At 36.7% G+C, this 16,536-nt stretch overlaps 1 protein-coding gene across 2 annotated transcripts in view; it reads left to right on the forward strand.

Moving 5' to 3' along the window:
• LOC18437824 (RNA helicase, ATP-dependent, SK12/DOB1 protein) overlaps positions 1 to 16,303 on the forward strand; it is a 41,042-nt gene extending 24,739 nt beyond the window's left edge. Inside the window, exons 12-23 of one of the 2 annotated variants that reach the window (XM_088873330.1) lie at positions 119 to 491; positions 975 to 1,130; positions 1,212 to 1,322; positions 1,548 to 1,601; positions 2,222 to 2,479; positions 2,832 to 2,941; positions 12,077 to 12,230; positions 12,500 to 12,965; positions 13,527 to 13,741; positions 14,339 to 14,577; positions 15,377 to 15,503; positions 15,927 to 16,303. In XM_088873330.1, the coding sequence (XP_088729456.1) occupies positions 119 to 491; positions 975 to 1,130; positions 1,212 to 1,322; positions 1,548 to 1,601; positions 2,222 to 2,479; positions 2,832 to 2,941; positions 12,077 to 12,230; positions 12,500 to 12,965; positions 13,527 to 13,741; positions 14,339 to 14,577; positions 15,377 to 15,503; positions 15,927 to 16,139 (2,476 nt within the window). In that variant the 3' untranslated portion in view covers positions 16,140 to 16,303. The remainder of the gene's footprint in view (positions 1 to 118; positions 492 to 974; positions 1,131 to 1,211; positions 1,323 to 1,547; positions 1,602 to 2,221; positions 2,480 to 2,831; positions 2,942 to 12,076; positions 12,231 to 12,499; positions 12,966 to 13,526; positions 13,742 to 14,338; positions 14,578 to 15,376; positions 15,504 to 15,926) is intronic. The other variant, XM_088873331.1, reaches the window with a different exon arrangement.
• The last annotated feature ends 233 nt before the right edge of the window (positions 16,304 to 16,536 follow it).

A 16,536-nucleotide genomic window follows, 5' to 3' on the forward strand; every position in this document is an offset into this window, starting at 1 on the left:
AGACCAGCTATAACTTCTTATTTTGTGATTTTAACATTGTGCTTATTATGCTTGATCAAGACCAGCTATAACTTCTTATTTAGTTATCCTTGTCTGTTGCTTTTATGTTAATAATCAGGACTTCACGCAGACCTGTACCATTGGAGCATCACCTATTCTATTCTGGAGAATTGTATAAAATTTGTGAAAGTGAAGCATTTTTGCCTCAAGGAGTGAAAGCTGCTAAAGATTATTTCAAAATGAAAAATTCTAACAAATCAAGACCTGGTTCTGGCACAGTTATGGGGCCTTCAGGTGCTCATGGTATGAGTCAAGGTCGGCAACATGAAAATTCTAGTCATGGGAAAGGACACAAAGTTTCCGGTCATCAGAAAGGGGGAAATATGTCTTGGGCTAGTGGGCCACAACAAGCAAACTCGAATATGAGGCGATCAGAGTCCTTTCTGTGGGTCCTACTCATAAATAAGCTTTCCAAGAAGGCTCTCTTACCTGTATGTCAGGAAGTATCTTGTTCATAAGTCACCAAAAGTTGAGAACTTGTTTCTCATGTTTTGTGAAGTTAGTTGTACTGAGCATATGGGTCATCATATAAGATGTTACTGTCAGCCTTGTTTAAGAACCAGAATCTTGCATTTGCCAGCATGCTTACATGCAAGCCTGTGCGCTAGGAAGTTTCCTTATGCTACTTTTGATCAAACAGTGAAGCTTTGCTATAAACTACCTTAAGCTGTTAGAATATAGGAGCAAACCCAAAGCCAACATGCATGCCAATTTGTCATATAAATGTTGTCGCTTTCCTGACAACTCTGTTTTATTCAAACAGGTTCATTTTTCACTTTCCTTTCTTAAAGGGATGTTATGGGATCTAATCATACTCATCAAACATTAAAAGGATGTTATTATTTTTATTATTACTACTTTTGTGGGTCTTTGAAAAAGTGTTTGTTTACCTCTTTCTCTGTATTCAAAATCAGGTGGTCATATTTTGCTTTTCCAAGAATCGATGTGATAAATCAGCAGATAGCATGACTGGCATGGATCTCACGAGCAGTTCAGAGAAAAGTGATATTCGCATCTTCTGTGACAAGGCATTTTCAAGGCTAAAGGGCTCTGACAAGGACCTTCCACAGGTTTCCTTTTGCTGAACACTCCCCTGGTTAATGTTATCCAAAATTTTCCAGAATAAGAAACTATTTCACGTATATTCTCAGGTTGTCAGGGTCCAAAGTTTGTTGCGTCGAGGCATTGGTGTGCACCATGCTGGACTGCTTCCTATTGTTAAAGAAGTTGTTGAGATGCTCTTCTGCCGTGGTGTTCTTAAGGTCATTCTATAACTGTGTTTATTCCTTTGGTATAAATTTTTCTGTATAATTTGTATTCGATTCCACTGAAACATACACATGCACAAATCCCTCCTTAACCTACAAACACACTCACACAAAAATTCTGATTGTCAAATTGTTGTTTCTCTTTTGTCACCTTATGATGGTACCTATTTACTTTTTATTGCTTTCAATTGACTGTTTGTGTACATTATGTTTGTGTAGGTGTTATTTTCGACAGAAACATTTGCCATGGGTGTCAATGCCCCGGCTAGAACGGTATCACTTCTCCTGTTAGGTTTGATAGTGTCAATGTATACGATTTCTATTTCATTGTTTCTATCACCTGCTAGTTGGAAATCGTTCTATTTGTTTAGCATTGCTTTAATACTTAGGGGGAGTTTTTATTTTCCTGATCAGTAACTTTGAAGTGGTATTTTCGAAATGTGGTCATCTTGTTTCTTGGTTCATTCGGCCTTGGGATGTTACCAAATAGTTGACATTAAAAAAAAGAAAAAAGAAAAAGGAAAAAGGAAAAAAATAATTATATTACCAAATTCTTTGTGGAGATGCTTTTATCTGACAGTAAATCAAAATTTGATGTGTCTTTCACCACTAAGATTGGAAAATTCATACATATTTAGCTAGTAAACACTTTTCACTCCCTAAGGAATACTCACATCGAACAACCTAATGTTAATGACTTTAATGACTACAGCAAACTCATTGCATGCTACTATTTATCTTGTTTGCCTGTTATTTAAATATCGTAACTATCATATCTATCTAATGAATTGAACAAACCGAAGGAATCTGTGCCCTTGATTTTTTTGTGGGTGCTCTCATCCCTGATATCCAATCAAAGAAATAACACTCTCGTTGATGGGGTTTCTTGACAGGTAGTTTTTGACACTTTGAGGAAGTTTGATGGCAAGGAATTTAGACCACTTCTCCCAGGTGAATATACACAAATGGCAGGGCGTGCAGGACGAAGAGGACTGGATAAGATTGGCACGGTTATTGTTATGTGTCGGGATGAAATTCCTGATGAGCGGGATTTAAGTCGTATTATGATTGGGAGCCCTACTAGGCTTGAGTCACAATTTCGTTTAACCTACACCATGATTCTGCATGTTCTACGAGTTGAGGAATTGAAAGTAATGTGGCAGCTTATTTGTTACTAGCATAATAATTGCTGTTTATATTTCTGCTATACTGTTCAGGAATTAGTTTATTGTTAGGTATTATTATGACTCTGTGGTATGATGGTCATGTTGCTTGCTCCATATTTTGTACTGTTATGATTCTCAGTTACATCTTCCTCCAAAACTTTCATTGTGCTAGAGAAATATTTGTTGAAGTTTTTATAAATTTGTGGAACTTTACAGAAGCTTAACTCTGATTCCTTGCATCATTCTCCTCCCATGAGTTAGTTATTACTTATTGATCTATTTTTTATTTCAGTATCCTATTGTCTATATTGTACAAGTAATCTGTGCCTTCATGTAGGTAGAGGACATGCTGAAGAGAAGCTTTGCAGAATTCCATGCTCAAAAGACATTACCAGAAAAGCAGCGGCTACTTTTGCAAAAGCTTGCTCAACCGACCAAAGATATAGAGTAAGTTCACTTACATTAAAAATTGTATTCATTCTTCTTCTTTATTTATGATTGATACTCTCACCCCTGTTTGGACTTCGAATCTCAATGGATTTGATTCATATCCTGGATATGAATCTTTTGGGAGATACGAATCCTATATAGTGGATAAATGTTCTTTGGGAAGCATCTGGATGGAATCCAGCTATTGCAAATGCACAGTTTGGCTTGCATGTTTGTAAATCTCCGAGTTGCCAATTTCTTTCTATTCTCAAGTTATAAAAGATATTACATGTTTCCTTTTTTTTGGTGTCAGATCTATTTATATCCATGTAATACTCCTCGTAGTTGTAGTGATGAAAGATTTACTGATTATGACATAAGTTTATTAGGGTGTGGTTTCTATAAGGTTGCAACCTTAAACAATCCAATTAAGGCGTGCCTCCAAATTTTATCATAGCATGTAATTTTGTTGTGAAAAAATCTTAGGATTATCTTAAAATCTATTTTCATATCTAATTAAAAAAGGGAAAAGTTTATATAGAGCCGAGGCTCTAAACAATCAAATTTGAGCCTGCCTCAAAATTTCACTAGAAGCGGTTGTTTTGATGCCCAAATATCTTCAAATTGATCATTTTGACATCAAGATGCATGGACATGAGAAAAAAATGGATTTCAAGTTTTGGAAATAGTTTATTTTTTAATGCATTTTTGGACTGTCAATTTTCAAGATTTTCAAGTTTTCATATATCTGTTGATCTATTCTATTTTTGAAGCTTTAAACTTTATAAATAAATATGAAAATATATTTTAACGTTATCACAAAGATTTCCAGTAGTAAAACCACATTTCTCAACACTATTTGAAGGTAAGCTCTAATTTAATTGTTTAGAGCCTAGGCTCTATACAAACCGCACCCATTAGAAAATTTTAAACTCCAAAAATGGTTAAAATCAAGTAGATCTATAAACATATGAAAATCTTGAAAATGGACGGTCTGGATAATGTGTCACAAGATGCACTATTTCTGGGAATATTTTTTTCATATACATACATCTTGATGATCAATTAGAGGGTTTTTCGACACTAAAACAACAATTTCGATAAATTTTTGAGGTGCATCTGTTATTCTACATTTTAAGGTTGCAACCTTATATAAACTTTTTCCATTTTATTATGATATAATCTCATTTGCCGTCTTTTTTTTATGGTTTTACTTGTTACTACGGCTTTTTTTTTGAAGACCAAATTTTTATTTTGTTAATGTTTAGGAAAAAGCAGAGAAGGTTAGATGGATTCTAATGTATCAAGATAGAATCTAGCAAGAAGTTGAATTGGATGTGTTTCCTTTCTATTACCAAGCATGCTTAATTGTGTACGTGTTTAATGGTTTGCTTTCCTCAAACAGAGATTGCATTGCTATTCTAGTGATGATTATTGTGATCAAAATCGTTGTGGTCGTAAAGATCGAAAAGATCTTGACATGCCATACCATGGTAATTTACATTGATTACACAAATAAGGTACAATTTCACCATTTGCAGTTCATCTCGCTGAAAAGAAAACGCAGTCGAATAAGAAGAGAAAGAAGATGAGGAGGAAATTAGCAAATAAGGGGAAACAGGAGAAAAATGCATCTGACCATAGTATGTTCCAAATGTCAACAACACCACCATACCAACCATCAAACCTAACATAAAACTTTCCATATCCCATTCTTTCCCCACAACGATGCTTCAACAAGTACATAAAATGGACAGGCACTGCAACTGCATGCAAATGCTTGAAGCAGAACAAAACCGCAAATAAGATCCCCAAGAATATCGTTTCCCCTCGTAAGAATGAGAGAGAGCATCAAAATCCCAAGTTCCCAAACCCATAATGAAAATGCACATTGCCCATGGTAAAGAGAGGAAACCATTGGGTCAAATGACCACATAGAGGATGAGGGACGTCCTTTGTTAGCCCATAAATGACAACAGTTAGGGTAAATCAGCAAGCATATGGAAAAGCATTGAAAGAGGACTACAGAATTGGTTGAGTAATTGAGACCTTGAGTGAGGTGAACCGTGGTGGGATAAATGAGGCTAGCGGGTATCGAGAGTACTTTCAAAAAGGAAAATATTGTATGCGTTGGGGAATGCATTCCTACATTTGCGTCCTTGGAGGCATAAAACATCCATCTTAAAGATGGACGCAAATGGGTGGGTCCCTCCAATAGAAGTTAAAACCGATGATCTGAATATTTTTCACGCAATTATCATTTTCAAAATTTAAAATTTATTTATTTTTTACATGTTCATAATCTCTGTGTTAGAGATTATATATTCCTTAAAAATTAGGTCCAATATCCATCTCAAAAATGGATTTTTAAGAGGGGACTCATTTCTACATACGAGTCCTAGGACTCATAGAAACCTTGTCCATTCAAAATGAAAGGTGTGGCTATGTGGAATTCAAGATAGTAAATTAAATTTTTTTCTTTTTCTATTATTCAATGTACCTGAATTCCAATTCCATGGGCACTATACACTGCTATAAATCAAAATTAAAACCTTAAATAAAACCTAGAACCTTTACTTTTACTGCTAAAATAAATAAACACCATCTAGGAGCAATAACCAATCTTCCATTATAATTTTAAGTACAAAATGTATTCCTGAAAATTCATAAAGAATATAAAATATGACTGAAAAATGGCTGAAAAATAATTAAATCAACCGAAAAACTTACTAGATGATGCTTGGCTTCACCCCGACAGGGCTTGATACACTTCACACCCGATTCCCTGCCCTATGGCGCACCTTTAGTCCTTTAGGTCTTGCTGAAATTTCTGAGATAGGGAAGCTTTTCAGACAATACCTTTCAATCTAGGGCATTAGAGAGTATAAAAACCTATTTAGGTTTTGTAGGAACCCTATAGGATCAAATTAGGGCTAGGAACCCTATAGGTTCAAATTAGGGCTAGGCATGAGGGTTTATTTTGCTCTTGACTTGCTCACACACCACCTCCCCTTTTTTTTTCTCCCATGGCTGACATTACAAGATGAGAAGCAAGAAGAGAGGGTGGCTGGCCAAAAATATAAGAGAGAGAAAATTAGGCATGGAGAAGAGAGATAATTTTTGTCATAATTTGAGAGAGGCTCAGATAGCTTTATATAAAAATAAATCTTTCTCCTACTTGGAATAAGATTCCTTTTAAGTATGCCTCATTGAATTTGCCTAGCTTGACCATTAGCTTGTTAGGAAATCTGTGGGGAGTGAGAGATTAAATCTGAGCTATCCATCCCACAAATTAGCCATCATGATTTTTGGAAATTAGGAACCTTATCCTCTTACAATTTGACCCAAGTCCAACTTCTATTTAAATTAGAATTATAACCAATCCAAAACTTCATAATATCTTTCCAAAATCTGTAGGAAGTCAAAATAATTAGATATTTGGTCAAACCAAACTCCTAATTAAAACAAACTTTTAATGCTTAAATGATTTCCCTAAAATAACCTTCTAAAAGAAAAATATGTCACATAAATGAAAGAAAGGGGAGCATGTCACCCAAGAGATATTAAGTGGTCCCCACAATGGCCCAACATCCCACCCATGGGTGGCACACATGTGGGGCTGGATCCTGGGTCCCACTTGTGCCTTCTAATATTTTAAAATTACAAAAATGCCCTTTTGGAGGGTTTTATAGTAGAAATAATTTTTTTTAAATTCTGAAATAATTTGTAAAAATCACAAAAACATTTATAATATTAAAAATAAAATATTTAGAAGTGGATTAGTTTCAATGGATCAAAATTAGTGACAGTAACGGCACTCCACTGGACCTTATAATCATGATCCTCTACTGTTTTCTCATCCAACCTAACAAAGTCCCATGACCCACAATCTCAATGCAAGAGCTCATGACTTGCTTGTCAAAGTTGGTTAATAGACAATGGAACCTTGATCCTGGAATGTAGATTTTAGTCCCCTCCTTTAAGAACAAGTCTAACATTTGTCACTGGAACGCAAAGGGAACGCTCCCTATACATATATACACATGTCCCTCTATAGGGCTGTTTTCTAGTAATGCGGTCATCATGGGTACATACCGTACATAAGTTGGTTGAGGCTTTTAGCCTTGCTCTCATAGGCCTACAACCGCACACATGAGACCACATAGTTCTTTTGACGAACAAACATCATCCCTAGGCATCTCTTCGACCTTAACAAGGGTTGACTTACAGTAAACCCTTCTCAGTAGTGCTACATTGCCCAGGGGTAAGCATTTTGGACATAACCAGGACCATAAATTGCCTAACCCATGGTCAGTCAACACTCACTCTCACTGAGGTGTATATTCCACCATAAAGTATCACATTTACAAGCCCTCTAGGCCTTTAAAGGCTACAAAACCCAACACAAAAATATCTAGGGGGCAATCAAAGTTGAAAAATATAATCTAGTTCTAGACTAATCAACACATATTTGATAGAGGAAGAGAAGAAATAAAGAGGGAAAAAAGTAAGAACGACCTTTTGGGAAAGAGAGAGACGTGCATGGGAAGTGATGGAATAAAGAGAACGACTTTTTGGGATCAGTCATATGTTTATATTTATTACTCATATGAAAAATTACAGACAATATTCTTGTGTAGGTTTATAACTCAAACATAACCTTGTGAAAGAACTGTCGTCGTGCTCCTTGGAGATTACAGACAATAGCAGATAATTGTCTTGTGAGGCTCTCACCCCATAGGTAGTCTATTGCCCATATTTTTTGCGAGGCGAACATGGTAACTGATGCCCTCACTAAGAGAGCATCGGTTTATTCAGGCGTCACAATTTGGCATAGTCGTCCGCCAAACTTTCTTTTCTTTTACTACATGATTTGGCGCAACTGCCTATTATAGGGTTGTAAAATAATGTGCTTTTTTTTTCCTATTAATAAAAATCCAGGTAGGAGGCTTTCTTCTCCACGGACTTACCCAAAAAAAAAACATAACCTTGTGGAATAATTAACTATGTCCATTGCTTACTGTTGTACTTTAACACACCACCTCAAGTTGGAGCATGGATATTAGTCATGCTTAGCTTGACAACTATATCTTGCAGTCTGTCGCAGGCAATTGCTTTGGTGAAGATATTTGCTAGTTGTTTTTGTCGATTTTACATGAGTACAAATAATTATGGCTGCAATTTTATACTTTATGAAGTGATAGTTTACCCCGATGTGCTTTGTTCTCTCATGAAATACGGGTTTCTGAGTAATGTGAATGATTGCTTCATTGTCACAAAAGGGTCATAGGTAATTGAACTTTAACTCCTACATCAGCCAATATAGTTTTCACCCTTCATATGATCTATCATAGCCCTGTATTCAGCTTCAACACGTAATATAGCCACCACATTTTGTTTTTACTCTTCCATGAACCAGATTCCCGCCAACTATGGTACAATAACCTGTGGCTGACCTTCTATTAGTTTGTGAACCAACCCAATCTGCATACGTGTAGATTCTAACACCCATATGACCATGATCAGTACAGAACAACCTTCTACCAGGAGATGACTTGAGATACTTCAACATACGACAGACAACATCTAAATGAGGTTTTTAAGGGGCATGCATAGATTGACTAACTATACTAACTCTGTAAGATATATCTGGTCGTGTAATTGTGAGGTACATGAGCTTGCCTATGAACCTTTGATATTGACAAGGTCCTTTAGTAACTCTCCCATCTGTTCATTAAGTCTATAATTGGTTTCCATGGTTGTATCCATCGGTTTTGCTTCCAGTACTCCGGGTTTTTTGGAGCAGATCTAGCACATACGTCTTCTAAAAAATAGTTGTTCCCTTCTTTGACCTTGCCACTTTAATACCTAGAAAATATCTCAGTGGACCTAATATCTCTTTTTGTCGAACACTAAGGTAAAATTTAAGATATTCGATATCTGCTAAGTTACCCCCTGCCACTACTACATCGTCAACATATATTACGAGTGTTGTAATCCTGATAATATTTTTCCTCACAAATAGTGTATAATCAGCTTGACTCCTAAACCCAATTCTTAGCAATGATTCACTAAATTTTTCAAACCAAGCTTGCGGTAATTTTTTAAGTCCATATATCGCCTTTGTATTTTCCCCTAAGGCTGAGACCTGAAGGCATGGCCATATACACTTCCTCATAAAGATCTCCATGTAAAAGGGCATTTTTTATACCCAGCTGATGCAAGGACAAAGATTTATGTGATGAGAATGATTCTAACATTGGTTAACTTCTCATTAGGGGCAAAAGTCACTTTGCAATCCATACCATGAGTCTCTTAAACCTTTTGCAACCAACTTCGCCTTGTATTTTTTGACTGTGCCATTTTTCTTGAATTTTACAGTAAACACCCACTTGCATCCTACCATTTTCTTTTCTTTAAGAAGTTTAGTGAGTTCCTAGGTATTGTTCTTTTCAAGAGTGTGCATTGTCTCTCACATTGCAGCCTTACATCGAGGTTGTGATAGAGCCTCTGTTACACAGGATGGAATGCTAACAATAGACAAAGATGATAGGACACATTGATAAGAAGGTGACACAATATTATAAGAAACAAAATTGCCTATAGGATATTGTCACATGGGCGCTTACCCTTGAGCACTTGCTTTTGTATAATAAAATAGGTCGGTTAATATCTGACACCAAGGTTGGACTGAGAGAGGAGTATAGTAGGATGAGAAGGGTCAGTACATGGTTCTAAGTTGACACTTGAGTCATGATTGTTTTGGAACTCAGGTTATAGTAACTTGTGTTTCGTTGAACATATGTTTTCAACTCCTCCTTGGTTGCAATTGGAGCATTTCCATCTTCATTTTGAGACGTCTCAGAAACTTCAAAAATTCTCTCTTCTTGTCTACTGTGCTACCCCCGAAGAAGAGATCATTGTTGTCCAACAAAGGAGAAATATGGAATAGATTCAAAGAAGGTAAAAATCCATAGAGGTGTGACTAACATTATCCATAGAATCATAATATTAAAGCCCTTTTTGATTTGCTGGATACCCTACAAAGACACACTTAACGACTTTAAGATTCAGTTTGTCTCCTTTAGGACCTTGAACATGGATAAAAGACACACCAGCGAAAATTGTGGGAGGTGTGGGAAACAAAGGAGTATCCGGAAAAAGTAGTTGGATAAGAGACTTGCCTTGAAGAACCCTTTATGGCATACTATTTATCAAGAATGTCATAGTAAGAATAACTTAGACCATAAGGTTTTTGGGATATTCATTCCAAACAAGAGAAAGTGAGTAACTTCCAACAAGTGTCCGTTTTTCTCTCAGCAACTCCATTTTGATGAGTAGTGTAAGGACAGGTTGCCTGGATCTCTACAACCTGATCCTTCAAGTAATCCCTGAGATACTTAAGAGACATATTCATCTCGATTCTATGAACGAAGTACTTTAATGCTTACATTAAATTCTATTATTGTGTTCTAACCATTTTATGATGAACTTGAAAAAGAGTTGCAACTTCATCCTTACGTCTCACTAAATAAGCGGGTGGTTAATATGGTACAATCATCCACTAAGGTAACAAAAAAAAGAAAAAAAAAAGCGATAAAACTGGGGAAAGTTCCTTGACACATCAAAATGCATAATAGAAGAGGGATAATCATTCCTTTCACTATTGATCAGAAAGGACGTTCTGCAATGATTTGATAATTAACAAATCTCACATGGTAATTGAACTTAACAAAGAAAGTCTTGAGAAACAAGGAAGGAGCATGACCAAGATGAGTGTGGCACAAATACACATGTTCTTTATTAGCAATGCATGAAAAAGTAGTGATTTGAGGTTTTATAGGAGCCTGTTTTGGTATATCTAGAAGGTACAACCCTCTATCCTCACAACCATGCTCAAATGTTCCCCATCACCAAGCCTTGAAAGACAACAAGACATGAAAAATTTTACCCAACAATTCAAATTTTAGGTAATATTACTAACAAAAAAGATATTGTTACTAACAAAAAAGATATTATTAGACAACTTGTGGACATGCAAAGCGGACAACAAACCTATGGAGGAAGTTACTAGAACAATCCCTTTTCCTTTGATGGTTGCAAGGAATCCATCATCAATATCGACTGTCTCATGGTTGAATAGATAGCTTAAGTAGAAAAGAGATTGGACATACGGTCATATATTGAGTGGCTCTTGAAACAATAATTCAAGGAGCTTGAGGAGTCATGGAAACATGGTGTGTAGATGTAGAAATACTTGATTGAGTGCGTTGATACTTGGAGGAAGAAGAGGGCTCAATATCATGAGTCGAGGCACGGTGTTTAATGTCAAGAAGTCTCGCTTGGAAATATGCTCAGGTAAAGAAGATGTATACTGATGAAGTGGATGACCAGTGACATCTTGTTGTCCAGGCACGGTATGACTAGTCTCCTCATTAGTTACCACAACATAAGCTTGAGTTATATTGCATTTAGGGCATCCAATGATCTCCTAACATGTTTCCTTGGTGTGGTGGGTTTTCCACAATGGGTAGATATGCTAATTCGTACTATTTGGATTGGCATATCTTTGATATGAGGCATTTTGGGGAGTTGCATTTCCGCGATAAATGCGACCATAAGAGAGCCATACGTGATTTTTGTGCTCATATCCTGGAAATCTCAATCCCGGATTGAGATATCCAAGGATACAAACAAGGGCCAGTTCTTGCTTTGAATGTAATATTTCAATTCCTTTTCAAAGATGATATGTAATATTTAAGTTGCTGAAACTTAAGTCAATTAGTCGGGTTTTCTCCAAAGTTGATCAGTTTGACTGGTATTTTGGCTCGAGTTATTGCATATGGATATGCCTACAGATGCACCTATATGCCACTTGCAACCAAGATAAAGAGAGTATGTGGAAAGGAACCCCATGTCTCAAGAATGAAGATAAACTTATTTTCTATCAATGCATTTCCTTTGGTTTCCTCGGATCACCTTATTTATGTCAGCCACGAGTCTGTTTGGGTTCTCTTTTAATTTGCTTGTGATGGTTTTGCAAATGGTTCTTCCCTGAACTTCTCGAACCCTTTAAAACGTCCATACATGTCAATTTAAGTTCATTTCTTTAGTACATAATGTGTTTCGTCGTACAACTTTATTGCTTTTCAGGTGTATCAAGGGTGAACCTGCAATTGAGGACTACTATAAGATTGCAATAGAAGCTGAGAAGTATAGAGAACATATATTAGAAGTAGTCATGCAGTCTCAGACTGCTCATCAATTCCTATCCCCTGGAAGAGTGGTGGTAGTCAAGTCTCGTTTGGTGAGTTCTACCAAAAGGAATTTGTGCATTACTTTCTCTAGCCTGATAATTTACCTGAAAAGCAGTTGCTGATATGAAGTATCTGACTAGATCCTTTTGGATAATATGTTACATCAGATACCTTTTAGCACTTCAATATGTAATATGTTGTTCTGCTTTCATCAAGGCTTCCTGATTGAATTTTCTCTGTGATGAGATTGTTTTAATTTTGTTCTGTTCCCTATTTTATGCTTTCATTTGCATAATGAGTATCCATCATCTATTGACAGGCTCATGAGCACATACTTGGAGTTATCCTTAAAACACCTGCTGCTGGCAATAAACACCATATTGTTTTCGCACTGGATGCGGAATACCCACGTTACAATGCAACTACTTCACTCTCCAACAAATTTCAAGATAAAGAGAGTGGTAATTTCCCACAAGGTGTCGTTATTACCCCAAAGGCGAAACGCAGGCCAGATGAAAAATATTTTTTAACTACTAGTTCTCACAAAGGATCGGGTGTGATCAATATCACTTTGCCCCACAAGGGCAATGCAGCTGGTGTGAATTATGTGGTCATGGAGGTTGAAAGCAACGATATTTTAAGCATATGCAATTGCAAAATAAAGATTGATCAGGTTCGGCTTCTTGAGGATGTCAGTACTGCTGCATGCTCCAGAACTGTTCAACAGCTTGTGGACCTGAAAAAGCAAGACAATAAATTTCCTCCTGCAGTCGATCCAGTGAAAGGTGGTCCCTTACACTCCATTCTATTGCGTTCTTGAACTTTCATATATTTTTCAAGAAGTTTCATGTGTTTTAATTTGCTTTTAATATATATGCTTCCATTCTCTAGGGCTATGAATTGCGCCATGTGAAATTTATGAGTTTCAAGTATCAGATGTTTAAAGAGTAGATGCGTCATGTGGCCTTGTGTCACGTTGTAACTCATAGTACAGCGTCTAAGCATGGTTTATTAACAGAAAATTTATTACAAAGCCTGAAAAAGTTTAGACTATTGGAATCTTTAAAGGTTTTTGACAAAATTTATTGAATTTTTAAGTCCATGTATTTCTTTAGTTAGTGTGAGTGTAATGAACTTGCACTGGCTGTGCATTATTTCAATACATAGTTATACAGATAGGTATATATGAAATCGTAGATACATAAATGCAATTCTAGTTCTGCCTGTCCAGATTGTTCAATATTTGAATGCATGTGATGGTATGTATGGTTCATCAAGTTTTATGATATTGGATATGCCTTTGCATTGGGTAGAACATTTTGTTAATGAAAGATGATGTATTTCAGATCTCAAGCTCAAAGATATGGATCTTGTTTTTGAGTACAATAAATATAACAACCTTTTACAAAAGATGGCTCAAAGCAAGTGCCACGGATGCATAAAACTGGAACAGCACATTGCTTTACTTAAAGAGCAGACCAAGCATATAGAAGAGGTCAATGCATTAAAATTTGAGATGTCAGATGAAGCACTTCAGCAGATGCCAGACTTCCAAGGCCGGGTATGATTGGCTTGGACGATAAATCCCCTTTTTTCGTTTTGGTGTGTTGTTTGGGATTTTTCTTGTTTTGTTCTGTTGGGTCAGGGGGTTGGGGGTGTTTTGGGGGGCGGGGAGTGTACTATAGTCCAATGGACTATGCTAAAGCCAAAGTCCATTTAGGTCATCTCTTCCCATCTGAATGATGGACTTTGATGGAGAGAGTGTGGGACCCATTCTCTTACGGCGATGGAGAGAGCGAGTGGGACCGTTGAGGTTGTCTTATTATGGTGGGTGTCTCTCTCTCTCACGTACGTCATCATATCCATCATTTCATTGGATAGGGATGACCCAATGATTACAATAGGCGGTGATGGAGAGAGAATCAGACCCATTGGGGTCATGTATTTGGTGGTCTCTCTCACCCCATCATTTCAATGGATGATGATGACCCAATCTGCTATGGTTTTCCATAATTCATCAGATCATAGTATCCTTGCCATTTATTTGCAGTGCTTTGTGATTAGGCATTGGGCCAACTGCACTTGAGAAACATTATTTTTGTCACTGTTGATGAGCATATCATGGAACACTTCGTTTTTCATTGTATTACTTCAACAGATTGATGTGCTCAAGGAAATTGGATGCGTTGATTCTGACCTTGTCGTTCAAATTAAAGGCCGTGTGGCATGTGAGATGAACTCTGGTGAGGAGCTCATATGTACAGAGTGCTTATTCGAGAACCAATTGGATGACCTAGAACCAGCAGAAGCTGTGGCACTTATGTCCGCTCTTGTATTTCAACAGAGGAACACATCTGAACCATCTCTTACGCACAAGCTGGATATTGCAAAAAAGAGGTATTTCTCATAGGACAAATATAGTGACAACTATATCCTGTGCGCTTATCACTGTCCAATCCACTTGATAGGACAGTGATGAGGAGAAAATAGGACTGTATAGGTCATTAATAGAAATTGTACAGTGGAACCCACTTCTTCCAACGCCGTTCAACGCATTGTTGGACAGTGATCCCACTAGGTTATGAAGTTCTTATGACCATATGGATCATATTATATGGCCAGTTTCTCATAAAAAATATGATCCATAAGGTAATAACTTATAATATTTTCCTTACAGATATTTTCACCATCTAATTGAGTGTCACGACTAGGATGCTGATACTTAGCTGGAATTCCGGATCTTTTTGATTCTTTTCTTTTTGACAGAGTTGTTCCAATGGTAGAGGTCTGAATTGTTCAGACTGAATGAAAGTTGGTCTATATTCCTTGAACTAAATCAGTTATGGCATTAATGTGGATTTTTAATTTGCATGACAAGTATTTTCACCAAAGGATGTCAATGGTTGAAAACCATGCAAGAATTTCATCTTGCTCCAATTTCTCCGTATGAGGGGAAAAATACTGGTTAAAGCATAATATTTTTATTCCATTTCTTATGCATTTTATTGAGGGTGGACTTGCTCTATAATTATTCGTTGTGAGATTCTTTGTTTTTCTCTCAGTTCTTTAATTGTATATTTGCATTTTAGCCACCCAAAGAACAAAGTGCTCAGCAAATCTAATTCCTTTTGCCACTTTATGGTGTGCTTGGAGTCCATGATTTCCTAATAAATGGTGAGAAATATTGCTTTGTTAGACTTTATGAGACTGCCATCAGGCTTGGGCAGCTACAAGAACAGTACGGTCTGCTGATTGGTGCCGAGGAATATGCACAAGACAATCTCAAGTTTGGTCTTGTTGAAGTGGTGTATGAATGGGCAAAGGTTGGTTTTTCTCTCCTCAAATGGAGCAAATCGTGAGAGTTATTTTCTATTTCCAAATCGATCGAAACATTACTTCTACTTTCTTATTAGGGCCCCTGTAATAGGATCCATATGGTATGAAATTTCATGACCTATTAACCGTTACCGTTCCATCAGTGATTGAATGGTGTCGGAATAAGTAGGTGCAACTGTACAAAATGAACTGTAATCCCCTAGTTTCTCTCCATCATCATCCAACTACTGATTGGAGGGTAATTATATTGGTCATAGTTGCCATGAGGACCATGTTATGTTTTCCTTTATTGGTATCATAGGATGTACCATCTAACAAGAACTCTCTCTCTCTCTCAATCTCTCTCTCTCTCTCTCTCTCTCTCAAAGAGCTCTCTCTGCTTAATTATGGTGATCTTCGGTTGATTGCAGGGCACACCCTTTGCTCAGATTTGTAACCTCACTGATGTCCCTGAAGGTTTGATCGTGAGAACCATTGTAAGGCTTGATGAAACCTGTAGAGAGTTCAGAAATGCAGCTGCTATAATGGGTAACTCTGCACTCTACAAGAAAATGGAGGCTGCATCAAATGCCATTAAGCGGGATATTGTTTTTGCAGCTAGTTTATACATTACTGGAATTTAATCCATGCTTATCCCTAATCCAATTTTAATTTCTGTCAATGGCATAATTGTTTGTATGTATTCCTGGAATCTAATCCATGACAATTGATTAATCCTCCTTTGGATTATTTGTTTTATAAGATCCTGTTGAAGATATAGTTATAGAAGAGTTGTTGAGTGACGCAAGAGTTTCTTTGATGTGTTGCAAAATTCTGACTTCAGTATTTTCATGTTGTTTTACTCAAAACATAAATTTATACTCATGAAAAAATCCTTATGAAAATTATACTGTAAAAGCCTATGTTTCATTTGACCTAAATTTAGGAAATATTCAAGCCAAAATTGATGCATTTGAATTTCAATGAAGGGATTGAAATTGTGTTTTTCATTTAAAGAGGACGCAACAGCATTTGCAGTCT

This window comes from Amborella trichopoda, chromosome 8, assembly GCF_054954075.1.
Source record: "Amborella trichopoda isolate Santa Cruz 75 chromosome 8, AtrichopodaSantaCruz75HAP2 v2.0, whole genome shotgun sequence".
Lineage (NCBI taxonomy): Eukaryota > Viridiplantae > Streptophyta > Magnoliopsida > Amborellales > Amborellaceae > Amborella > Amborella trichopoda.